The sequence below is a fragment of the Lissotriton helveticus genome, chromosome 3_2, assembly GCF_964261635.1.
Source record: "Lissotriton helveticus chromosome 3_2, aLisHel1.1, whole genome shotgun sequence".
NCBI lineage: Eukaryota > Metazoa > Chordata > Amphibia > Caudata > Salamandridae > Lissotriton > Lissotriton helveticus.
This window is the reverse complement of record NC_136062.1, coordinates 141,359,279-141,387,083: the sequence shown is the minus strand read 5'-3', so window position 1 is coordinate 141,387,083 and position 27,805 is coordinate 141,359,279. Positions and strand designations below refer to the sequence as shown.

The 27,805-nt window shown below is 44.6% G+C and overlaps 1 protein-coding gene across 1 annotated transcript in view; it reads right to left on the bottom strand.

Moving 5' to 3' along the window:
- THSD4 (thrombospondin type 1 domain containing 4) overlaps window positions 1-27,805 on the bottom strand; it is a 2,493,250-nt gene that overhangs the window by 1,092,104 nt on the left and 1,373,341 nt on the right. The window contains exon 7 of the mRNA XM_078684935.1: window positions 2,238-2,374. Coding sequence (XP_078541061.1) covers window positions 2,238-2,374 — 137 coding nt within the window. The remainder of the gene's footprint in view (window positions 1-2,237; window positions 2,375-27,805) is intronic.

The following is a 27,805-nucleotide window of genomic DNA, read 5'->3' as shown; positions in this document are numbered from 1 at the left end:
TTTCTTTCAGGTTTAGCCTTAAAATTCAAGCGAAAACGAGACGTCTGCCATAAAGATGGCACGGCACGCGTGAACACGTTCACACAGATATGCAGAAGTATTAGCACTGGTAAACGAGTTCAGACAAATACACAGAAGTAAAGAAAGCATAAAGCACCAATAAATTGCTTTTGGAAAAGTTACATCTTAGCTCTATGAATGCCTCACTGATTGTGTTGGAGAGCTCCCCTTACCCTGAAGCCACATCTGTGCTTGTTCAACCAATTTAAAGTATTTTAAAAGAGACAGGTGTTTTCGTATTTAATGTTTTCCATTTTCACTTAGTAGCTTTCTTATTTTAGTGTAATTTATTTTTAGAAGCATTTTCAAACTAAAGCATACGCAATCAAAAATAAAAGAAAACCTATATTGCACGCATTTTACATTTAAGGTGGAAAACACATTACAGTTCTTTAAATACTAAGAAAATCAGCTATAGCAAATATCCTCGCTACCCAGCCCTACTTACAGACTTTTCTTCACACTTCACTCTCAAGTGAAAATAATGTTAACAAACACATTTACTACAATAATTGAAAATAGATTTAGACCCAATTAGGTTGCTATAACTTTGTGTGAACTTTGACTGGGCCAAATAACGAGTGAAACTTAAATCCTGTTGCGGCTCTAGAGCCCAAATCTGGCAGAAAGAAGTTTACAAGCTTCTAGGTTTCGCCACACCCAGGATTACCATAGTTTTACCTGCCAATTAATAGGTGGAATTCATAAATTCTATGATGGGCCTGATAATGAGGAAAACATGCAGAGACACATGCTGTAACATCAAATTTCTCATATTACTCCCAGTTACAGGGCTGAAAGCTTGTATTTACACGGTAGCGGCTGGCTAATACCTTAAATTAATGCTAATTTTGGACGCTTATGAACGGCCCCATGGTGAGTGATGTAAAACAAAAGCAGGTTATAAGCAGGGCCTCTGGAATTATGTGGAAGGGGAACACAAATTATGTGGCAGAGTTGACTAAATTATGGGGGTGAGTGTCTGAACATTTTCAGTGCTCCGTCCATCATCTCCTTGTGTTCGATTTGTTCACCCTAAATTGACAGAGTATGCCCAAATGTCCCTTGCTTACTTTGCCACTGGATTCAAGCTAGCCTGGCTGATGAGGGGGTGCTTCCCAAAAACCGGTCCCAGGATGCTTGTTTCTGGTCCAATTAGGAACTGGCTTAGCAGTTCAGGCTGGACTGTTCCCATGAGGCCCAGGGTCAAGACTGATTTGTATATGGCTGGGTGTGAACTGGGGTGGCGAAGTGAGCTAAAGAACAGTGATGGATTCAACCCAGATCTGTGACTGTGGGTGAGTGTCTGAAAAGTTTCAGCACCCCGCCCATCATCTCCTTGTGTTGACTAAATTATGTGTCAAGAAAAGGCAAATGATGCAATATAATGCTGCACATTTTTTGATAGTATTAGATCATTATTTTGTCATTTCTACAAATAGTAATACTGTTTGGGCAAACATTTCACCACTTTGGTGCCAATTTAACAAACAGAAATAATCAACTGAAATATGGCAAGTTAAAGTATGCAAACAGTCTTTTTTTTGTTCAATCTGCAGATTACACAGCAGATGGTGCATTATGTGGCAAATGAAGCAAATTCTTAAAGATGCGAAACAAGCCGCCACATCGCATAATATCAGTGGCCCTGGCTAAAAGCAAGGCAAAAAAAAAGTGACTAATGTAAGAGTTACTATTTTATATGTTTTTCGCTCTATTAACAATATTCACTGTAATTCCCTTGATTAGATACATTAGTAAATGGCACAATCATGAAGTACTTTTGCATATGTTCACCCCGCTGTTTTAGGCTGTTCAAATACCTTAATGTCGTTTTTTAACTTCTAGGTTTACTGGAGACTAAACGAAAGCTAGCTGTTCAGTTCACACACTTAGAATTATACCTTGCTGGTGAAAAAGCATCTATATCCGTATGAAAGATGTAGCATAGAACATGATAGAGTTAACATCCTTGCGAAGTCTGGCCTACTGAATCTGATATATTTGTAATAAAATAATATTGCCTGGTAAACAATACAACAATCATGTTAGCAGGGTGAATCTTCCGCGAGGCGGCACAGCAAAAATACAGAATGCAAAAAATTCAGCTATAGAAATGTGGAAGCATATTGGGCAGGGGAGGACGAGAAGAACTTGAATTAACATGAATGCCTTACCTTGCATTGCCCAGACACGCACACAGATGTACCATTCTGGTCACACGGCGTCCCGTCTATTACCTTGTCCGCTTGTTTGACATAAAACCGGTAGCCCACTGCCTGGCAATTCAGCTCACATTTCTGGCTGACCTTCACTATGGAAAGAAAGAGACAATCTTATGGGTGGCCCTGTTACATATACAAATTCATAAATGTAACGTAAAAAACAATCTTTGTTTGCAAGTTTTACAATGCAAATACATATACTGAGGTAAATGTAAGACTCTATTTAATACGTTTTTACTTCTAGGCAATCACTTTGCAAATTAGCTTCCTTAATGAGCCGAAAACAGTAAAAGTGGGATGTCTTTTTTTTATTATTATTATTAAACCTTTTAGTACAATAGTTTTTACTAATTGCGTTCCACACCAGGCAAAAGGCTCCTGTTTTTGGAGAAGCCTTCCTGCCTACAGAACATGCCTAAGGCTACAAGTTACGTATGAACCCCAGAAATGCAGCATGGCATATATGCCTAAATGCATAATTTTGCCTTTAAAAACAACGGAACAAAAGTAATTTGTCTCTGCTGAATTTAGATTGCCTGGTCCTTCTGCAAATCTCTAACCACTCACTCCCTTCCTAATCTTGATAACTGAATAATGATTTTCAACCACAATTGTGGTTTTAAACTACATTGTCCATATTTTTTTAAGTTTGATTTATTAAAGAAAATAAAGGAAGGGAGAGGAGAAGGGAAAAGGGGGTTAAGAGTTACAGTAAGCGGATATATAAAATAAGCAATACATGGACAATTTCATGAAAAATAAGCATAACAAGCATGAAGAATTGTGAACAATAATATGTGAGCATAAATGAATTAATAAATACAGCAATCAGGTAATCAGAAAATCATGGGGGTTTATGTACTTCAACTGTAGTAAGATCAGGAGTAGGGTGCGCAGGAGCAGTAGAGGAAAGGTATGTTACCAATGGAAGCCAAATTAGGTCCCGTTTAATAGCTAGGGAAATGGGGGAAACATAGTTAGTATCCAGACGATGATGAAAACAGACCGTATTCCACCAAGATTGGTAGGAAATGAGGGCGTGGCTTAGCTAGCGGCAATGGCGGTCGCAGCTTACTAGAGCTCCCGCTTGCCCGCGACATATCCGCTCATTTATCCTGATCCCCGAGCCTCTACATCACACCCAGAGTGAGGCGATAACTGCTGCGAGTGCCTGAATTCCTCCGGTGGGGTCGGCGGTACACCGGGCACCTTGAACGCGACCGGGAGACAGCGAGGACAGTGCGGCCTGGTGCGCCGTTGAGAAGCAGGGGACTCGATTTTGGCGCACCTGAAGTGGGGGACGCCAGTGTGGCGTGACCGCCCCGTCGCTTATCTGGCACCGAGATAGCCCAGCGGGACGCAAAATAGTCGGCGCATTCCCCCGTGAGCCCAGTGGGACGGTTGAAGATCTGAAGGGGTGTGAGCTCGTCCTGCTAAACGCTGTGCCTGGTGGAACCAGCGAGGCCGGGGGCCTCGAGTTTCGTGACCCCCACCCGGGGCACGCTGTGGATTGCGGCCGCCTCCGGGGCCGGACGAGGCCTCAGCGCCGTGATTGGCGGGGAACCTCCTTGCTGCCCCTGCACAAGGGACGGCCCGGAGCACAGTGGGACGACGGTCTGTGGGCCCTGTAGCAGCCGACGAATCGTGAGTACCCGCGTCTGGGCCCCAGACATCCATGGCGGTAGCAGCCGGACCTATCACACGTGGGGAGTGCACCACGGCTCGACTAGTGCAATAAAGGACTTGTGGGCTGCTGGTGGTGTGTGGGCCTGCCTTAACCTGCCTTAGCTGGGACACAAGACCAGAAACACGGGGGAACACGCCCGGTGGTGGGAGCGGTCGGTTGAGTGAGCCCCTGCTGGGCTGCACAGACGATATAAGAGACCCCATATTGTCATACCTGTGTTACAGTTGGTGGCCCGTTGGTGGTTGGTAATCATGACCCGAGGAGGAGGTGGTGGTGCAACCAAGCAGCCGACCATAGATAAATACACGGGACCCACTGGAGGCCCCGGCCCCTCGGGTGGGGGACAACAACAACCCCCCCCCAGGGGGGGGGGCCGGACAATGCAGCTATTATGGCCGCCATCACCCAGTCCAGGGATATGCTGGACGCCAAAATAGGCGCAGTTGGTGTTGATGTTACTTTGATCCGCCAAGATCTCCGGAACGCTGTAGCGCGGATTACCGAAGCGGAATCCAGGATCTCGGTGGTGGAGGATGATATGGGCTTCTTAAAGAAACGACTGGCAGCAGTGGAATCTGTGCAGAAGAATCTGGCGCTTGGGGCTGAGGATGCGGAAGGACGTGCTCGTCGTAACAACCTCCGATTCATTGGTTTTCCGGAACGTTGTGAGAAGGGGAACATGGAACAGTTTCTTGCTCAGTGGCTGCAGAGCTGGAGGCCTCCGGAGGCCCTGTCCAACTGCTTCATCATTGAACGTGCACATCGCGCCTTGACCCAGAGGCCGCCGGAGGGCGAACGGCCCAGGGCGGTGATAGCGAGACTGTTGAATTATCACGACCGAGATGCCATTCTGCAGGAAGCAAGGACCAGGGATGCCCTCCTTTATGAAAATCGAAAGATCATGATCTTCCCAGACTATACTAAGCTTGTGCAGCAGAGGCGACAGTCCTTCATGGATGCTAAGGCGAAGCTGCGGGGATTGAAACTCCAATACTCGTTGCTGTACCCGGCTCGCCTGAGGGTGATCTTTCAGTCCAAAACGTTGTTCTTTGATTCTCCGGAAGATCTATTTAAGTGGACGGATGAAACAGTGGCGCTCAGGCCACATGCTCAGCCGGGACTGAATCCGGGATCTTCGAGGGGGTCGTCGCAGGAACGAGGAGATCGACCGCCCAAGAGTAGGAAGAATCGGAGATCCCGATCACGGAAGCGGTCAGCCTCTGTCTCTGATGCACAGGAAAGTGGCAGACCTGAAGACTCGGACCATTCTGGGAAATGACACTGATGAACTCAGGTACTCTGTGTTCCCTGTATGATGGTGTGGCTCCCGGGGATTGGAGAAGTGGCGGCTATGGCCCGGTACACTGGATGCTTATTTGATGCCTCCGCATCATCTCATGACTGTGTTCTTGGACTAGAGTGGGGTGGTGGGAATGGCTCGGAGATCACAGATTGGGGGCAGTCCCTCTCCTACGTTAGTGGGATCTGTTTGGGGGGGGGTGGCGATAACTGGGTTTCCGGGAGTTGGGATCCATTGGCATGGTTGGTCTTAGGCCCTCTGTTTTGGGCTTGAGATTGCCCATGCCGCGACAGATGCTTCATGGTTTTGTGAGGTATAGGGGGGGAGTTGGGAGGTGTGGGTAGTGGGTACAGTGTTGGTTGAGGCGAGGGGGAGTTTGGGGGATGTGGGAGGGAACAGCTGTTGCTTTTCTTGAAGTTATCGAGAGTTGGGGCCGAAGTGGGGGGTTGCACGTGTTTTATGTGAGGATACTGATATTGATGCGTGGTGGGTGGTGTGGGCGCAGAGGGCCTCCATGGCAGGTTCCACCTGACTATGGCTGATATGACACACAGACTTCCAGTGGAGTCTCTACGAGTAGTTACATGGAATGTCAGGGGGATGCTGGACAAGGTGAAACGTGGGGCGGTCCTCCGCTGGGGAAAGAGAACCGCCGCAGATGTGCTCCTGCTTCAGGAGACTCATATGATGGGGTCGAGGGTGCTCAGCCTGCAGCGGTTTGGTTATCAGCAAGTCTTCCACGCTGGCTTTTCCAGGGGATCCAGAGGGGTAGCTGTTTTGATTCATCGTAGGGTGGCTTACATACATGAAAAGACGTGGGAAGACCCGCAGGGACGCTATTTATTTGTCACGGGCATGGTGGGTACTGAGCCCATAGTTCTTGGGAGTGTCTATGCCCCCCCCCCCCCACCCCCCTGCAGTGGGCCCTGGCTGAGAAGCTGTTCCAGATATGGGAGGATATCCCGGAATCCATGGCGGTAGTTGGGGGAGACTGGAATGAGGTGATGGACGTGTGTATGGACCGCCAGAGGCACCAGGAACTGAGTGGGCCAGCCCCCCCTTCTCTCCCCCCCCCTTCCTCCTCCCCCCCTACTAGGCTGCATGCAATGAGTGATGGAATGGGCTGGATTGATACCTGGCGACATATGCACCCCACAGAGCGCGAATATACGTTTGTATCTGCTGTACATGGTTCCTTTTCACGCTTGGATTATGTGTTTGTTCCCAGGGCGTGTATGTGCAGGGTGCGGGCGGCAGACATCTTGCCAAGGGGACTGTCTGATCATTCCCCAGTGTCGATTGAAGTACTGAACTGAAGTTCTGGCAACTTGTTTGGAAGCAAATACAAATAATTTTTAACTTCCAGATCCCATTTTCTCTTACACTAGTTTTTCTAGGCTCCCTCTCACCGGCACTCCCCCTATCTCTCAGCCATTACCTCCTACTCGACCTCTTTATAGCTGTAGCCTTCCACATTACATTGTCCATATTGATTTAAATATATTTTGGTGCAGTTGCATAGTAATCAGAACTCATACTGTTCTGCCTCATTGTCCAGAATATGGCTCAAATCTTGATGCCCTTTAATTGAAATTATCTATCATGGTAACCATCACAGATGGATGTGTAACCTTTTATTATCCATGAACCCACTGAGACAGTCAGACCTTGCCTAAGCTGAACAGCAAATTAAATTATTGTTTTAAATAATTAATTAATGCACATTAACCCAGCTCTCAGCTCTCAGAGCTATTGCTTGAAAAGCTATATTGAAATAAATACTCATATGAAATTGTAGTCAACCAAGATGAAACTCTCTCAAACCCCCAAGAACTCAAAGCCAACAACCAATCCACTCACTGAATTGAGGCAATACAAGTTGCTAGGTGATCTGACACATGTTAGAGCATCAATGTTCAACTCACATCCAACTCATCACCATTGTCAACCCGACATCAGGAAAGTAATTACATAGTCTCTCCATGGATGGATAGAGTGCCATAGAGAAATGGTTGGGTAAATCAACAACATTCAACCGAACATTTAATCCACCAGCCATCATAACAACGCACCTCCAATCCTGCACTGCTTACTGAAATGAACAATCTTCCAACCCCTAACCCTCAAAGACCTACCCAAACTCCTTGCATTTCAGAAAATAATGCCTTCTGGCGAAAATATCTTCCCTTTCACCACTTTTAAAGCCATCACAAACAAAGCTCTCCTAATCATCATTAAAATATCCCTTATCTCTGTTTGCCTCGACTTTTCACTGGGAACAGCTCATTCCCTACTTACGCAATCAACTGTCATTCCAGACAGCTTCAGACAGACTCTCTCATAAACTTGCTTTGTTTTCTGAAAGTCCATCAGTGCTTGGTGAATATTCAATGGCAAGTACAAATGTCATAACGTTCCACAATCATTGTGATTTGGTTTCAAACTTTACTGCAGCATAGAAACAACCATATTGAAGGTGTCAAATAATGCTGCTTTCCACCTTCACAAAGATGAGCTCTGTCTCCTGCAGGTACTTGATGGCTGTGAAGCAGTGTTTGATGCCCTGCAAAACCAGCTACTCAGAATCCTCATGAGCACATTCATCAGCAGAAACCAAAAGGGGCCTGGTTTACAGTTGGGTGGTAAACATCTGACAAATGTTTCAAAACCCCCATTTGTGATATATCCACTGCTGTGAGATCAGATTAATGTCCCAAGCCAAAATATCGTACTCTATCAGTAGTTCTTCTAATTGTGCGTGCATCCACCAGCATCTAGATTGTTCATCCCTGTGAATCTGTGAATGAGGCATTCTTTTCTCAAACAATTTTTATTCGTTCTCACCAACCACCCATCAAACACATGGCCTTTTCTACTAAGATATGGCGCTGCTGAGCTCTCCCCAAGCACTAGATCATATTACTGCTGCCTAAAGCCACACCTTTACCATAGTACCAAGGTGTCTGCATGAATCTAGTACCCCGTCAGTACAAAATACTAGGCTGACTTACTTGTAAAATGTCCCCACTTTTTATGTGTGTTATACAGTATAGCAAACACATTAAGTTAGACATATTTTGAGAAAGGAAACATTTTCTCCTTCTTTGTGTCACCCTTGAGGTGACCTCTAATGTTTTGCATGAATCGCTGTCTACAAATGCTAATATGGCTTTGTGTCAAAATCCAGGCGTAGTCGCATTTGGGATGCCCCTTGATGCAAACTACCTCAAACCCCTGTAAAGTAAATAAATTAACACTTTGCATCAGTTTCCATCTTTTTGTGACTTTGCATCACTGCAGAGCGTTGATAAATCTGGTCCCTGGTTTAGTGGAGCTTGTATAATATTCCAGACTACCTAGCTAATTGTTGACTTTAAAAATATAATCCATGTAATCTTTTCTTCTGAAGTAGTCAAGGCATCTTGCGCAGCAGGGACGTTTAGCCTTCTTTGCTGCAGTGCAAATAATCATTGAAGTTCCATGCTTCTCGGAACACACGTAATAGAGAGTTTTGGCACTCTTTTTCAAGTCATCAATTTATCATTTAAATGTAATGTAAAGTATACAATCACAGAGGATCACATACTATTAGATTTGTAAATGGGTTTAGCCAGTCTTTATCCTGCAAATCTGTGTTTATTCTTAAAAACATTAAGTACCGTTTTTGTGCCAACAGCAACAGTATTAACTTCACATTCGTTTAGTTTGGTGTACAGCTGTCACCTACTGGATGTGGCTTGGAATCCCCTTCCATCCACATTTACAAGTGGAAGCAGAAATGTTAACATTCTTTTTCTATAGCTTAAAGTTAGAAGTAGTTTGTGATTTCTGTTTCCAGTTGTTTTTTCGATGCTTTTACCATGAGTGTGCTTTTCCTCTGCATAACAGAACCTCCGGGTGGTTTCCTTTCAGTGTACTTCATTGTGGGCAAGTTGAGATCACTCATGGGGGGTGCTTGACAAAGGTAATGAAAATGGAAGATGCCAACTTCAGGATCTAGAGTTCATAATGACAGAACATCTACCAGTTTTAGACAGGCTATTGTTGGCGAAAACACAAATGGACTGATTACTAGTCTGGCGGTCAAAGGACTGCCAGACTCGTAGGAGCGTGGCAGGGGCAGTCCAGCCACCGCTGCAGCGGTGGTCTGACCGCCCCATTACAAGTTGGATGGTTGGATCGCCACTGCACAGTTACAACCACCAGGGATCACAGATCCCTGTCAGTAGCGCAGCAATCTTGAGGCGGCCATTAACTACCGTGGTCCCGCCAAGCATATTGCGAGTTTCCTCTCCTGCACGTTTTTCGTGGCTGTTCCTGCTCCATTAAAACAGTGGCTCTGTTGCCTCTGGGCCATGGGGTGCATGCACGGGGCACATGTTGTGCCCCCCAATGTGCATGCTCCCCAGTACCTGCACGGCATGGACTGCACCTGTCAATGCCATACAGGTACTGCCTGTGACGTTCCTATTGTGGCGCCTATTTCATGGGCACCACCATGGGAACACCAACAAATTGTCTGTCAGTGCACGTTATGCTTGTTATGCCATGTAGAGTAACTGAGATTTCTTTTCTAGTAGGCATTCCATTGCAGGAGCATGCGAACAAGGAAAATGAAAAGAAAGCAAGGGGATCCTTGTTCGCATCACATGCACTTATGTGTTTTTTTAGCACAAATTGCATCATAACGTCCTCAGTGGGCACAGGATGGAATCCAGACTGGCATTTCAAGAACTAATATATAATTTTGCACACTTTTTTGGGCATTAGACGAATGTAGCCAAGGACTAGTTTTATATGATGTGGCTAAGATGAAGTGCATTTTATATATAGAATTTCATGCTGATTATTATGTGTTATTTAAATTGCCACTCTCGTCAAAGAAGCTTTAGCCAGAATATCAAGGAAAACCAACAAAGACTACTTCTCAAATGTTGAACAATTGCCTTATCAGTAAGTACCTGCAGTTCCAATAGCTATCTCACTTGTCACCAGTCTGAAGGATTGTCCCATTCTGCTGGTCTTCCTGCCTCGCTGATGTTGAGGAACTGATTGACATACGGTAGCATAGCAAAAGGGTTCTCTGCTGTGGAAACCCTTGCCTTTGGAAAGTCAGAAGGCCCTTTTGATTTAGGCCAGGCAGTCCAACAATATTAGTTTTTCCTTCTGGTCCCATCACGTGAGAATGCCAATCTTGACAACAGGTATGTTGCTGTGGGATAGAAAGGTGCTCAGCAGGCCACTATGGCATGGCAGCCAATCTGACAGTGCCATGTTGGGATTAGTGATTTAGATTAGAATTCTTCACTAGATCAAAGAGGAACTCTAAATATGACAGGAAGCCTCCTGTACAGCTGGTGGACGCATGGCCTCCACCACCACATCAACAAAACATAATATGACCTCCAAAGAAGGGTAATTCCATATATTTCTCATTTAGTAGGGATTCAGTCAAAGAAGAACATGCTGATGAAACAGCTGCTTTATTACGACTTTCCTACATGCCTCTGTGAAAGACCGACCCTTGGCATGGGATCAGAAACTCTTCCTAGAGACATTGCCACACTGCATTGACTAACAACGTTAGGAAACCTTTGACAGTTTAAGAAATATAGACAATTACTAACAGTGTTGTTGCCTAGCAGCAGCTATAAATATTAATCAGAAGTTTCTTTGGAAGACACATGAAGCAAGATGACTTAAATAATTGAGCTCTATTTAATTTTCATGTAATTGATCTACATGCTGATTTCTCCCACAGAAAAACATGCAATGAACAAAGGAATTAATTGTAATAGAAAAGGCACTAATGTGTGACTAAACTTAGAATAACAAATGGCAATTATCAAGAATTAAAATACTCGGTGTTTCTTTCTCTATTGCACTTTTATCTTCTCCTGGTGTAACCGAAATTTACATCATCAAAGGGTGCATGCTTTCAGTTCTCTCTCTTTGGCAAATGACGGTAGGCTGTCCGCAAGCCATGAACATAGATTTGTTTTAAAAGAATATTATTAACTATTCCAATAGTAGTATAAGTTACAGTGCAATATATCCCTCCCAAACACAACTGGCCTTTAATGAAGTGCATTCCAGTCTCTCACCCTTCAACAACTTCGCCGATTATCTCATCAGAATCTCATATCTCTACTGACGTGTTGCTTCCCCTGGAGTCCACAGCAATGGGCACTTCTGTTCACTATAGTCTTCCCACACTGCTTCAAGCCCCACTTCTCTGTGATGTCTGGCAGAATATCTCTTCTAATTGTTCAGCGCGGCCACTCATCTAAAATTTCAAAGAATGCTTCTAACCTACTTTCATTGCCACCAGCTTCATTCGCTTCTTGAGACTATGAGGCAGAAGGTCGCTATTTACACTGCCATCCATCCCACCCCGTCTACCTTCCATCATTTGATAGGGGGCATTTCGCCTCTTTCCAGTGTGTATTGCTTACCTACGCTTTGCAACCATGCTTCCAGTGTGAAAGGTACTGAGGATTCTAGGGCCCAATTTGTATGGTTTATCACTGTTCTCCAATCTTCTTGCATGTCGGTATACCCACAAATCATTTGGTGAACAACATCTAGGGCAGGTCCTTAGGCCCTAGTCAAATATTCTATGCATTCTCATTGTTGTGTGATACATTCTATGTGAAAAATTAAATAGTTAATTTAAATCATTTGTTCCTGGATACATTGGCAACATATTTATCCGAGATAGTTCATATCTCATCACTTATTTTCTTACAAAATGGTCTCCCTCCCCAGTGAGACATTTAGCATAGATTATTATGGTATTACTTCGAATGTCATTGAATTGGCATGCATAAATATTGGCATATTGGTGGAAAATGTCTTTTTCATGTTTTATATGTTTGAAATGGCAATTTTAAATCCTTCTTACTGGTGGAGTTAAATTTAACATTACTGTTTTAGAAATTCTACTTTTAGAAAGTGGTCATTTCTCTGAGCTTATAACTCTGTGTGCTTTGTGGCCTGTCTACAATACACATCTGGGCTGGGTGACAGCTACACTTTTTGCATTCTCTCTAGACAGCCACAAACAGAGGAAGGTGAGGCTCATCTGCATTTGAGTATTCTTCTGCATTGTGATGGGTTTTCCTGGACAGGGAGGAATGTAAAGGGCTGACACTTACACTTCAATAGGTAATGTCCTGTCCAAACACAAGGCACTAATGTACCACCCCGTCGCCCCCCCATAGATAGATCGGCAGACAGGACTGAGTTGAAAGGAATCCTTGTGCACTTCAGAGAGCTGCTTTGAAGTCAGTCCTTACATCAAAGGCACTTTTGGGTTGAAGTACTGGGTCTCTGGTCCCTATAATCAGACTCTACTGGCCTTGTAACTGAAGCGCTGCCAGAAGAACTTCTGTACAGCTTAAAGGGCTCGACTGGACTGCTGATCTGGAATGTCTGCTTTTCTGTTTGTTTCGTTGACTGTGAGGTTCATCAATGGCGCAGCGCTGATCCCAGGTCCCAACCACAAGGCTTAACTTCAACGCATCGAACCGACTGCAAGGTTCAACAATGACACAGCATCGATCCAACGTCCTGACTGTGAGGTGCGATTTCGACACATCGACCCAACTTCATGAATTTGAACTGACGCATTGCCTTCACTGCATGGGGAAGATCGATGCATTTCATTGCTTGTGACCAGGAAAAATACTTTGATCACTGGGGACTGCGTGGGTCCTGTAGCCGGTCTGTGCTTCCATGAGGTTGTCCATAACTTTGACTTTTTCCCAGTGCAGCGCAACCTAAAATGAAGTTTTTAATGCTACTTGCGTCTAAGCACTTTTCTGCATTTATTCCTTTGCAATTCACTATTTCAACTGGTCTACAATGGATGTTTGTCCTTTTGGTCTTGTTTTGCTCAGAATACATTAATCTGTTTTTCTAAACCTGCATGGAGTCTTGTTGTGGGGTATTCATTGTGTTACTGTGTCTGTGTGTGTGCGTGTATGTGTTACACACACAAATACTTTACACATTGCCTCTTTAGATAAGCCTGACTGCTCTGTGCAAAGCTACCAGAGGATGAGCACAGATTATCTTTTAGTTAAGCCTGGGCAAAAAAACTTTGCCACGCTACCCGGAGTTCCACAAGTGGTGGAGTGCGTTAAGGTCTTGTCTTTGCGGTGATTTTGAGCACCAGGTGTTTGTCCCGCACAGTAAAATCACTGTGAATGGCACCATGTGCACTGCAAGAGGACGCAGCTTCCTTTCTGCTGCTTGAGTAGATTTTCTACTTGAGTAGCAGCTTTCTCAATGTGAACGGAAGGTTTCTCAACGCGTGTGGTCGCGACCTGCTGAGACCATTTATAGTGAGAAATCTGACCATGAGCAATAAGAAATCTTGCCAGGAGTTGATTTCCTCGCTTGCGCTCGTGAACTAGACCTTGGCAAGCAAGGAAAAATCTTGCAGGGAGGTGGATTTTCCTCACCTGAACTTTCCTATGTGACATTGACGAGCCTGAGCTCGAGTTTTGGGGAATTCCGCTTATTCCACGAGGTGCGTATTCCACAAACTCCGCGAACTGAGCAGAGTTCACCGCCCAGGGTTACCCATAGTGTGTATCTAGCTTACCCTGACTAAAGAGGGGGGTTCCTGCCTGGCCTGGGTGCATACATCAGCCAACCAGGAATTCCATTTCTAACACATTTGATTTGCCTGAAGAGATAAGACGTCATTGATTATGGTCCTGACATGTACCGTGCTTAAATACCTTGTCACAAGTGTAGATTTTGCTGATGTTAACTTCAGTAATTCCACTGCTATGTCAATCATTGCATAACACATTATTTTTTCAAGAATCACTGGGTTTGTCCGAAAAAATGATTTTGTGGTAAATACTTTCTGGAAATAGTCATATTGAACAATATTTCGAACAATAAACAAAATGTAAGACCTAAAAACAGTCAAACACTGTATTGAATAGAGGAGTTCTGGCTGGGATTTCTCTTAAAAGTCTTTCATCTTTCAGTTTAAGGGCAAACGGTTATTTAATCCTATATTTTAATGAAGGTGTTGCAAATTGTTTTGATCAGTTGGGGTTTTGAGTAACCGTGGCGATATTAATATGGGTCCATGAATTGTGTGTGAAATATAATACGCTGAAGATAAGTCTTTAGACTGAGGACTGACATCAGGACATTTCAAAACTTAATAGCAAAATGGCCTCTGCACCCTATAAGTCCCCACCCCTTAATGAGTACTCAGTAGGCTCTGAATGTGGTAGGGCCAGTGATGGAGGAGTGAGCTGGCAGCCTGCTTCAGGGGCTTAATGATACAGCCTCAGGCAGGCGAACAGTAGCAACATTAGGAGTATGGATTTCATCACTAGAAGAGCTCAAACACAACTTGTGATTTTGTTTAGCTAGTCTTTTATTGTATTTTTGTCTCAATTGAAGACTTTTGTTCAGAGTTATGCTGCAGGAGGCCATCAGTGTTACTTCTTTGCAATAGAAAAGCATAGACATGTGCATTTCAAGGTGGACAGCCTTGGTCCTAATCTTCCACAGTAATAAATATTTTTTTTAAACCCGAAGAAAAGCTTTCTCATATTTTTAAAAATGTATACACATTATCTATTTAATGTTCACTGTTATCAATGTTTTGGCATGGATTTTAAATACAATTTGTTTGTAGCAACTTTGCCCTATTTCACGTTTGACCACTTCAACCAATTCTACTTTTTCAGCCTTCAAGCTTTTGCATTCTTGAACATGTACACCCAATGATATAACAGGAAAAAATAAACATGCAGAATGAGAATGAAAGCTGGGACAGGTTAAAATGTCCTAACCCAGCTATATCTGTGTTAGTGAACACTAGTATTGGCCAGGCTATGGTGACCAACTGGCATGGGTGTAAATTCAGGACAGTGAGTGTAAAAATTCAGGACAAAAATTCAGGACAGAAGGTAAGAATTCAGGACAAAAATTTGGGACAAAAAGGAAATTTTACAGACACATCAAAGGAGGTCGCACAATATTACAGAAGTAAACAGACAACCAACACATGCACAAGTCAAAATAAGTTTGTATCAGGTTGAGAGAACCTTGCACTGCATCTGTAGTGTGCCGGAGTGAAACTCAAATACCTGCGTTTGCATATTGGAGGCACCTGGGTAACAATATCCAAAATGAAACCTCCACCCCCCCAGAGCGCGGCCCCTGGTGAGGTGACAGGAGCCCGTAAACAAAAACAGTTTGCCATGCCCTGGGCTCCGCAGGAGCAGTGGCCGCTGGTGACATTTGAATGTGGTGGGCGTAAAAGTTTGTGATGAGTGCCCAGTGGCGAGCGCAGCGAGCAAGCCTGAACCTCATTAGGAGGGGTGCGTTGGGGCGGGGGGAGGGGCTCTTCCCTGAGAAAAGTTTGAAAAAAGAGTGGGCAAATGGTGCCTTTCCAAGAATATTTGAGTAAGCAAGAAGGTTAATAAAGCAATTGTGAAAGTGTAGCTATTACATCTATAAAGAGTTTTCATATGATAATGATGTAGGAAACTGCTTATTCGCTACGACCACAAAGCTGTTAGTCTGCCTGACATGGCTGCCCATGTCTCCCTGCCCTGGATCCTCTCGAGCCCCAGCCTCTATCTTCGGACCTGCCAGGCCCTACTATTTTTGTGCTCTCCCTTATCTCCACCTAGTTCCCAGACAGTCAACGCCTTGTGCTGACTGTGTTCCCTCGGTTCCAGCACATTGTTTGTGTGCTAGACGTTTCCTGTGCTATCGTTCGGCACCTTTGCATTGCTCCCTCTCCTCCTGATGCTCTCTGTCTCTGGACCATCAATCTCCTGTGGTATCCTTCGACTCCAGTGCTTTAGTCCTGCAATCCCACCTCCCTGTGCTCTCTCCTTCACTGCACCCCTAGCCTCCTGAAATCTCAAATCTCAGGTCCAGAACATTACGGTTAAGTGAATTCTCCAGATCTTTCTAAAATACTCTGTTCACAACAAACGCACACTAACTCTTGTACATGCAAAGAACTATCCAGAGAACTGTCAATCCGACAAACCTACAGAACCATTTCTACAGCGATATCATTGATCCACATTATCCTTAAAATACTCTGTTCACATCTCCCTTACTCCACACATGCATTAAATTTTGTGATTGGCAGGGTTTGCGATCACAAAAATGCCTACTACGTGAGGCCTTTACACACCTTTTGCAAGTGGGATACGCTAGATGCACCATGGGATAGACTACCTTACATCATTGCTTAGGTTAGTCTGTCTTCTTTATGTAGCCACACAAAAGAAGGCAACAGAATGATAGGCAACAACAACATCAAAATATAAAGTAGAGTAAAATAAGTAAAAGCAACATAACTAAGGAAACCGGGCAGTGAGTACTCTAGCTTTCATTACTCATGCCAACTTAAGCATTCTACAGTGTTACTTCTATTCGGTAAGATAACTGAGCACATGCTGCAGTGATTTACATAATAACCTGCAAGTAATACTTCACTTTGCTGGTGCCTTTCAACGTTTCACCCTTTCATGGATCATAAAATGACGATCAGTGGGGTAATATAAGCTATATTGTGCAAAGCTCATGACACAAATCCATATGTGGTGCAAGCTATATAACACCAGGGCACATGTTGGGGGTACATAGCTTCCACCTAATATTTTCACAGGGTGGACTCCGTCCCCCCTGCCAAGAAGTTGGGCCCTACAGAAATATGCGGAACTTGTCCTGGGGTAATTTTCAGACACCAGGACATGTTCAGCAGCGCCCATACGTTGTCTGTTTTATTATGAGCAGCAACGTGCAGGAAGTGAGGGCACTTTTTTCCACCTCCAGCTCTTCCGAAGTTAAAGGGCCATCAGGCCTTCTTTTGTCTGAATATCCTGACTGCAGGCGGCCTGGAACATCACACTCAAAAGTAAATGCCACGGAGGGGAAAGAAAGGCACACAGCTTGTTATCTCTTCTCAGGTACTTAAAAGAGGCAGATTTTGCCTTTTTTCAGTCCTTGTATATAACAGATGTATGCACTGTAAGAATGTCAGGTGTGTTGGTCTGTCTCAGTATTTACACAAACAATTTCAATATCACTATTTTATATATTTTATAGCGCTAAGCAACACAATGAAGGGTGTCAGAGCTCTTTACTTAACATACACATTATACATTGACAATAAATCATGTACATGTGTAAATCAATGTACAAGCTGAGTTACATGAGACTGTGAGGGGAAACATCCTTTACAACGCAACTTTTACCACGCAGTGCTTTTACATCGCAACTTTTACAACGCAACCCATTACAACGCATTGCGCTGGGGCGCGCTCTAGGATAGGGAATAGATTTAATTTACTATTCAACACCTTCCCTAGTGTCCACGGGGACTGGAGTTGGAATAGTAAATTAAACTATTCACTATCCAGCACCCCAAAGCGCTATGCGTTGTAATGGTATGCGTTGTAAAAACTGCAATGTAAAAGCATGCGTGGTAAAAGCATGCGTTGTAACGTCATACATCCGACAGTGAGGGTTACAAGGTGTAGGAGTCACATGTCCTTCATAGCTCACTGTGCTATAGAACAAGGATAACACTTTATGAACTGCAGGTAACAAAAGGATCTCTGTGTTAAAAGTAGTAAGCCAATTTACTATCTACACAAAATACAAATCTGTCTCCTGCTAGAAAATATGTTTTTGGAGATTGAGAGGGTAAGGTTGCAGTGGAAGAAGCCTCTTCCAGAATTGCATTAGATTGCTCTTTACATATCTCCTTGCTCCTCAGATATTCTACTTAACCTCCGAGGCAGATGTCATCTCTGTCGTTAAGAATTTCCTTTAATATTTTCAGGCAAAATTCTAAGTCCTCATGGTGCTTGAGTGGCAGACAGATGGCAATACAAATGTAATTTGCAGTTTTTCTACCGTAGACATGGCATGGCACATAACAAATATTGAAGGAATTATGAAGTTACTGTCATTGAATAAGTAGCCAAAAGTGGAACAAAAATAATGCGTTGAAATGTTCTAACAGAAGATACATTTAGAATACAGACAAAAAGCGTGTCAAAATGGGGTGGCAAAAACCCTCCAGCATTCTGGGTAGCCTTCTCACGCATGCCACAACAAAGAACTGAGGTTGTGCAGCAATAACCAATACAGGAGATAATGGCATATGGAAGCTGCTGATCGTTCATTAAAAAGCTAGTCTATGTCTTTCAGCTCGAAATCATCACTGCATATCTGGCTTCAATTTATTTCATTTTTTTCATGTTTTTTTTTCCCGCAATAAAGTTAAAAGTAAAGTTAAGGTTTGTGCTGCAAGGTTGGTTAAATATTTCTCTTTTTAATTGGAAAAAACAACATTCTTAAAAAGAGAATCAGAAAATATAGCCTTCAGGTAGACTAGCCTGTGCAGATTTCAACATTTACAAATGTCAAATTGTTACGATCCATGAGAAGAGCAGTGAGTGCAAGAGGAGGCCCAGCAAATGCTGTCACTGACCCATTATCATTCTGTATGTGATAATTAGGCAGACATACAGAATTATAATGGGCCGATAGCAGTCTGTGCCATGTCGGGGAGGGTCTGCTGAAGGCCACTGAACCCAGCAGGAGCACAAGCTGGCCGCTGCAGTGAGTTACAGGTCTCTCAGACTGCTTGCAGTGGTCAGCTGAAATTACGGACAAAAGGCGTCCGTGAAAGGATTCTTCACAAACAACGGACAAGAGGTCCAAATTATGGGCAGTCCGTGAAATTTACGGATGGTTGGTCACCCTAGGCCAGGCGCACCCTGCAAAAAAAAGAAATGGGCGCCATTGGTCGTGCCACGGGTAGGAGGAGATGGTGAAGAGTCCATTGTTTGTGTCTCTCCCGCGAAGGTTGTGACATCATAGGCGAGCACTCGGGAGTGGGGCTTTAAGGCTTCATGAGACAAGTAATCGGTCTCTTCTTCCTACACTGCTCACATGCCTCCCGGTAACGTCGTTTAGTGGATATGACTTTTGTCAGCTGATTTTGTATCCCAACTTCACCTATTTGCCTGTGAGATACTTGGCAAACCACTTTATGAAATAACACTTAAGTCCAATTTGAAAATGCCTAAAATCAGCCCATTTACATCACTGTCATAATCACAAGGTAGTATCTGTGCGGAGGTAAAAGGCAAGTGACTGACCACAGCTTTTCTAGAACACAGGTTTTCTAAAATGAGTGTTTTCTCAGACTTAGAATTTTTGGGTAAGGAACTAGAGGAACAATAGCGAAAATAGGGATTTACCCAAGAACCTGATTTTTAATTCTCAGTATCTTCAAAGTCATTGTCTTTGTAAAGAGAGACCCTGAAATTCCCATTGCTTCAATTTTGGAAACACAAATATACCAAGACCCCGAAAACATAATTTTTTGTTTTGTTCATGCCATGTGACATACAGAAATCCGTACATAAAATAAATATTAGCGCCGTTGGCACCAGACGAAGTGTAATCTGCTGCGACAGTACACACCAGATGCCAAAATGAACCACTCGACTCACTTTTTGATGCGCTCTTCTCATGGATCTGTGGCCATGACGTGCAAAGGAGTACAATGCTGTTTTTCCAAAACCTTGTGAGCAAACCAACATTGTTTGATCCGTTTCTGTTAAATACAAAAAATTTAGTACTACATTGGTTTTGACTGCTCTGTTTACAATTATGCTGTTTGCTTAGAAATCAATCAGTTCCAACACATTATTAACAAGAAACACATTTATTTTGCCTGAACGATGACTGTTTGGGCTTGAATGTAGATTTTCCTGTAATGGTGATGCAAAATTGCTTGACCAGGTTCAATTTACTTCTTACTAATGTTATAGTAATGAAAGGACCGAATGAGATCATCATCTTGGGATTTAATTGAAACTTTGGTCTAAACAAGACTTCTTTGTGGTAGGTTGTGAAGGGCATGGCAAACAAGAGCACACTTTGTGTGACAGCATATGTGAAAACAGCAAAATGCTCCCCTTTCACCAGGTCAATACAGGATGCTAGAGGGACTGGCAAAGAGCCTTTTGCTCAGTCTCTCCTACAATCAGGGCTGGATTTAGAGATACTGAGTGGCATGATGTCAGTAGGGTGTCTAGCCAATGCATCATAGTGCCAGTATGTAGGCCTTGGAGTCGCAGAGACCCCTCTGAGACTGCGTAAAGGGAGCCTCCCGCAACATAGATAGGGAAGTGATACCACGTCCCCTGGGATCATAGCTTACTGAACTTTGGACATTGCTTTGACTCGTCTATCGGTTTGTGTCCCCGTCACCCTTCCCCTCCTCTTTTAATGCGGTGTTCTTCACCCTCCCGTCCTGTTTACCTCCTTCATTACCTGTCTACTTGCCCAGCTCCTTCCCCCCTCCCCTGAATCTTTCCCCTTACCTGCTTTTCCTCTTGTGTATTTGTGTTTATTGTTTATCTTGACCTTACAAGTAACTATGTTGCCATGCTCTAATAACTGTGTAACCTTTCTAACGATGTAACCTGTAACTATCATCTGATGCTCATGTAAAGCGCCCTGATACCTCCGGGTCTAGCCAGCGCCTTATAAAACCCTTAAACTAAATAAAATAAAATAAAAATAAAGCATATAATTGGCAGCTTCAGGATCAGAGCATAAATAACAGACAATACACGTAGCATGCAGAGAAAAACAAGGATGTCGGTCGGGCAGACAATGCTTTTAAAAAGCTGCACGTTCTTCATATGCTCCTTAAGAACTACATTATGGGTAGCTTTTGATTACTGTCATAAAGACCATTTTAATGAATGAATTAATTAATTACTTATAGAGCGCACTGCCACACCCGAAGGAGCATCCTGGCACTAGGTGGCTAGGAGTGCGGCTACATAATTCTGCGTGACTCGAGAGGAGTGTGCTTCAGTGGATGAGCGCAAAACACAGGGCATCGGATTTGCCAGCAATCCATGTCTTGACTGACTTCTAAAGATGGTTTCTGATCTGATGAATCCCAAATATCAAGGGAGATAAGTACAAGCCTTTGTACCCAAGAGTGTAAAGGATTTTCCTCAGTGTGTTTTAAGTCTGAACGTAGGAGGTGTAAGAAGGTTGTCTTGTGAGAATCCTAATACAGAGGGCCATGCAAGTTTCCTTGGCTTGTGGGAACACCTTTAAAATGCAAAAACACTATGTGTAGCTTCATTTATCATTTGTAATGCCTAGCATTGTCAATATTAATCATCTCAGTTAATATTGGCTTCTTCCTTTACTAATATTAGCCACTGATCTGCTATATCATCATCTCCACCTTAACACATTGTACCAGTTCATCTTATTTAGTGTCTGCTTGCTTCACTGCAAGTAAGGTCTGGGGAAACTGATTCATGATTTCATAGTAGTTGGTGTGAATGGTGGCCTCTGGCTGCATCCCTGTTTGACAACTGTGTGCCAATAGCAGTTGTATCCTGAGCTGTACTAGCAACAATTATGGCAATGAAAGGAGGTGCTAAGAAAGTGGAATCTCACTTTATGCTCATCTGGGTTGTTGTTGCAAATAGACAACTCAAACCCTCATGTTCAAATATGTCACAGTAGTATAAGTCACACCTTTATAAAAACGGAAACGTGGATTATTTGACTCAGGATGTTTTGGACAACCACTAAAACCGTAAAACAACTAGGCCTCGGCGGAGTTTGTGGAGTTCCAAAGTAAACCAAAAACACCACCGTGTTACACAGTGTTCCGGAAGCATCGGAGTATTTAGGTTGCACGCGTTTGTGATGATTTTTAGCAACTGGTGTTTGTCTTGCACTGGAAACGCCACCATGCATAGTGCAAGAGGGCGCTGCTTCTTTCTGATGCTTGAGTACATTTTCTATTCAAGCGGCAGCTTCCTCAATGTGAACGGATTGTTTCTCAATGCGAGCGGTCGCCACCATCCAAGACCACCCATGAGAAATCTCACTGGGAAGTGGTCTATCGTTGGGTTTTCCACACTCAGCAACTTAACACTGGTGAGCGCGAGTGAGGAAAAAACTCTGCTCTGCTTTCAGAACTCCACAAAGTGCTGAAAACTCTGCAAACTCCATGAACAGAGCGGAGTTTACTACCCAGGCCTAAAAACAACTTGCATTGCCTGAGATTTCCACAATATACACTTCTAATGTTAAGCAAAGATGTACTGCAAAGTTTACTAGGCTGGTAGTAGGGCACTGTTACAAATGGGATTTCTGGTTGGCTAAGGCTTGTGGCAGAAACCACCACTCTAGTCAGGGCAAGGGCGTTACACACTGATGAGAACCCCTGCCCACCCCCTTGGTAGCTTGGCACGAGCAGTCAGGCTTATCCCAGAGGCAAAGTGTAAAGCATTTGTGCAACACACACACACACAGCAGCAACAAACTAGGCACACCACAAAAGAAACTCCATACAAGGTTATATAAAAAATAGCCTTTGTATTGTCATAAACACAACTGATAGTAAAACACAACCAGTAATTACTGGCAAAATACTCTACTCAGCATTATATCATCTTAGTATTAGGCATCACCCTAAAATATCATAGCATGACATAGGCATATCCACATTAGGCCCAAACCTCCTTAGCCTGAACACCTTACGCACTAGGCCTCACCAGCATAAACACTTAATGAATAAGCATCCTAAACATAAACACATTATGTCATAGGTACCACAAACTGGTGTGGCACAGCTGGGGATAAACAAAGAGACCCTGCTCTGGGGCTCTCTAAACAAAAATGCAGATCATGGCAGCTGCCCGCTATGGCAGTGCAGTTGTGATGAGCCCAAGAAGCACTCACCAAGTTGGTGCCCTCTCCGGGACTCTGAAGTCCAAAAGAAAGGCCCAAACTTTGCAGCTGCCCCCTGTCAGGCGGGGAAGCTGGGAAATCAGTACGGGCACTCAAGGTGCCCTAAGCACTACCACAGGGGGGGGGCACCGGCAATGTGCACCGACACCCCCCAACCAGTGTACAACTGAGCCCCACTCCGCAGGCAACGTTGACCACCTGGCGGTCCCCAGGCACCGACAAAGTGCCTCAGTGGGTCCGCCCTTCATTGGAGCCTCTTACCTCTTCCTCTGCTAATGCTGCAGGCCATTTCTCCTTAACAGTGGTGGGGGCAGGCACCGACAATGTGTCTCGGACCCCCACCATCACCACCACTCCGCCACAACTTCGCGTGCCACCTCTGGCACTCGACAGACTATGGGAAGCCCCCTCCTCACCGAGGCTTCTCTCAATCAGCACCGTGGGGCCGTCACCACACACAGGAGCCCTAGACGCCCACGCTACCACTTCCTGCCTTGGCCCCGCCCATGCCAGGCAACTGGCCTGCCTCTAGGTCGCCGCAGGCAGCGCAGCACCCCTTTGTTGATCCTTGGTGTTCTCAGTGGCAGCCTCACGCAGGGGGCTCATATATCGGCGGGGTGGGCTCTCTCTTCGGTTTTAAAGGTTATCCACAGTGCGGGGTGGATACCCCCTTAATATAAATAAGCAACAGCGTGGCATAAACGCGGGGTGGGCACCCGCTCTTCCCAGCAATGAGTGGAATTCCCACGTTGGAATTCCCTCTGACGAAGCTGCAGTTCAGCGCTGCGGAGCCCTCACGCTCCTTCTTCTGTTGGGCAAGTAAAATATAGCACTCACAGGGCGAAAGAGCAAGAGTTCCATGAAGTCCAAGGGGGCAATGCTGGGCCCAGGCAGGCCAGCACACAGGACCCTCCAGCAGGGAGGCAGTCCCTCGTGGCGTTTTCTCCTGCAGCACAGCAGCAGCAACAGGCCACCCTTCCCCCCAAGTCAGGAACAGCACCAAAGCACAGAACCATTTCATGGGATCACAGCCCCTACATTCATACTTAGTTTTCCTTTGTCTCCCCTGGCACAGTGCTTGGGGAAACCAGTTAGAACTGGTTCTGGAGCACTCTGTTTACCAGGCTCCTCTTCCCTATTGTTAGGTGGGGGCTCTTCATCAGACACACCACAGGGGGGCGAAGCCAGCATTCACTAGGGCAGCCATCATCCTATTCGGGGACCAGGATGTCTCCTCCCATCACTCCAAATGCAGATGTCTCATTCAGTCTAGCGCTGACTCACCCTGCCCCTCCTGGAGCCACACACACCTCATCAGCCCCTGTCCCTCAAAAGCCAGACATGCAATTCACATCAGGCAGGCAGACACATAGCACACAGAAATGCCAACTTCTAAAAGTGGCCTTTCTAAAATAGTTATAATAAATCTGCGCACACCCTTGAGTGGCATTTATTATCACTATTCCAAACATACCAAAACTTGACCACACTGGCCCTCTCATATCGGGAATCACCACTGAAACACTTATCAGGGAATCCCCAATGCATTCATATGGGAGGGCAGCCCCACAGTAGTGAGAAACCAAAATGGCTGTTTGTCACTGCCAGGACACGTCACACACTTAAGATACATGTCCTATCTTTTACCTACAATGCACCCTGCCCATAGGGCTAGCTAGGGCCTACCTTAGGGGTGACTGACAGGTAGTAAAAGGGGGGGGGTCATGGACATGGCACACACTTTAGGTGTCATGTCACAGCGGCATTAACACTGTGCGCACAGGCCCTGCAGTGCAGAGGCCTGAGATAGGTTTGAAAGGCTACTTCGGTGGGTGGCGCAATCAGCGCTTCAAGCCCACCAGTAGCATTTAATTTGCCAACCCTGGGTATATGAGAAACCACTTTACAAGGGACTGACAGGTAAATTAAATAGCCACACAGGTGTAGATTAATCTTACCATATTTAACACAGAGAGCACACAAACATTACACTGGTCAGCGGTGATAAAGTGCCCGGAGGCCTAAAACCACCAACACTATGTCAGGAAAAAAAGCGAGAAGAAAGGCAAAAAGTTTAGGGATGACCAAGTCAGGGCCAAGTCCAACAGGCACATTGGGGAGCTAGGCCACAGTCTTGATGCCTAGGACACAGTCTTGATGTGGCTGAGGGACCCAGAAGACCAACCAATTTGACACCTGAAAGCACTTCCCTATCAAAAGTTGCGAAATTAAGGTTTTCATCTATGTTATGCACTGGGGTGGTCTTGCTATGGAAAAAGGCCACTTTCAAAATGCGCATGCAACATTGTAAGTTGCAGTTGCAAAATGTGTTTTTCACCATCCCCACCCTGCCACCATCTCTGCACTTTGTACACCACAAAAAGTCTTATCTAAGTGACAAGTATGGTAGCATTAGAATAAAACCAGTTGTCCTTTTATAAATGTTGCTGAGAGAAGGTTAGAGGCCTCAGCTATCACATAGAGCAAAACAACTGATGCTAACAACATGTAAATGGGGAGAACATGACAACAGCATATAAATAGTGAGAACATGGCATTGTTAGTTAATTATTGTCTCATAACTGTCATTTCCTCAGAGATGTGTGGATTCTGATTCAAGACCCCAAGGAAATCTGACCAGTTTGATTTGTTCACATATATTTACAAATCTATATAAATCCTTTGTAAGGGTTGAAAAACTGTTTCAAAATACTGAGCAAGAGATCCCACCAGCGCCAGGTTTAACGCAGATTCAAAGTTAAATAGAATAAGAGAACTATCCAGACAAGACACAGCAAGCATCATTGCCTAACAAGCCTCATTGCCTAACAAGCCTCATTGCCTAACAAGCCACATTGCCCAACAAGCCTCATTGCCCAACAAGTATCATTGCCCAACAAGCCTCATTGCCCAACAAGTATCATTGCCCAACAAGCCTCATTGCCTAGCCGCCAGTAAGCAGTAAGCTATTTATTATCAGGTTCTTAGCCATCCCTTAAACAATAAGCTCTGAAGTAATTGGCGCTTCCCAAACACGTTACTGTGCCACTAAATCGAAGCAAGAACTTCAGCAGCCAATCCCATTAGGTAAATGAACACTAGAGAAAAGTCAACAGAGATGAAAGAGCTAATCCACTCATTAGCAAGGTCAACATTGCATGAAGTAAATATACATCAGAGGCTACAAAACCATACTCTCCTGTCACCCAAAATAAAATCACCCATAGTTTTACAGGACAAAACCATACCAAGATGAAACTGAACTCAATTCAGTGCCTCTGAAGAGCAAGAAAGGGACAAACACACAGACGTGAAAGACGGAGGAAGAAAAGGCAAAAAACCTTGAAAACCAGAGAAAACAGGAACCTGCAAGAATAAGCTGGAGACAGAGAGTGTCTATTAGTTGATTAAGTGGAGAAGTGTGGCTCAATGGTTAGAGTGGCAGACCCTGATGCAGAGGTCTAGCCGGGGACCAGGGTTCAATTCCCTCCCTCGGCGGGTCTTGGGCTCAAAAAAATTCCACAGACCTGATAATTCTCGCTTCTGTGCCTATTCCAATCATGGAGTCCCACTCTGCAACTCTGGGCAATAGCTTGCTTAATCTCCACAACGGCCCCCACAACGCTAAGGCTGCCTGGCCTCCACCTTGGGGGTGCCCAGGAGTGGACACCTCCCAAGGAAAGCCAGGATGAGTTCCACAGCGGTATTCGTACAAGCGCCTTGAGACCCTTGCGGGTGAGTAGTGCGCTATACAAGTATCAATTTACATATTAAAGAGGCCCGAAGTGGATTTAGGACCAGTGGCTGCTGTTCCAGGGCAGGAGTGGGGAGGGGAAAGGTGGACTTAAAACAAAAAAAGAAAATAAAATAATCACTTACTTTACCTGCATGCCGGTCGGCTGCCACCTCTGCTCCGTCCTCTGTCAACCAGAAGGACACAGGCTCCCAGACAATCATGACGGTGTTGTCACCAGCATGACAGTAGCATCATGATTGGTCTGAGTGGCCCGGTTCAGATCTCAGACAGGCAGTGTGAACCCATGCATGTTCGCCACCCAGGTTGTGCAATATAGCCAGGTGGAGAACATGCTAAGTGCGCATTACTGTTTGGCCGGCCCAAGACTGCGGGTAAACCGTCATGCGCTCTTAAGTGCACCAAACACTCCTCCCTCTGCCGGCTCTGACTACAGCCAAATGCCCGCCCCATAACTGGCTTCAGCACAGAAAAATAAAATGATAATAACATTATGCTATCATCATTTTATTTTTCCTTTTTGTTGCACTGCTGAAAAGCAGTGGAGCAACACTCCTCCGCCATAATGGAGGAGCTGCTGCTGTTAGGACTATGCTGCCTTGGTATTCCGTACCCGCTCAATTTATTCGCCGGTCGCAGTTTTCAGAGCAGCATTTTGGGCACTGGCATTCTTCCATCTACAAATTAAGCATTACCAGACTGCACACGTGTACTTTGTACAGGATCACATGTCTTTGGTGCTCCGTCTGGAATAAAATCTTTATCTATAAAGCGCTGTGTGCCCTATAAAATACCTTGCAAAATAAATAATATACATTTTTGATGGATAGGAACGTGAGCCTAATCATACAATGTAAAGTTCTTTGGACTGAAGAAAACTGAGTGCTGAAGGTAGTTCCATCTGAATATTTGGAACAGCTGTGGTCCTGCGCAGGCATTCTGGCAGCCTGTTATCTGCA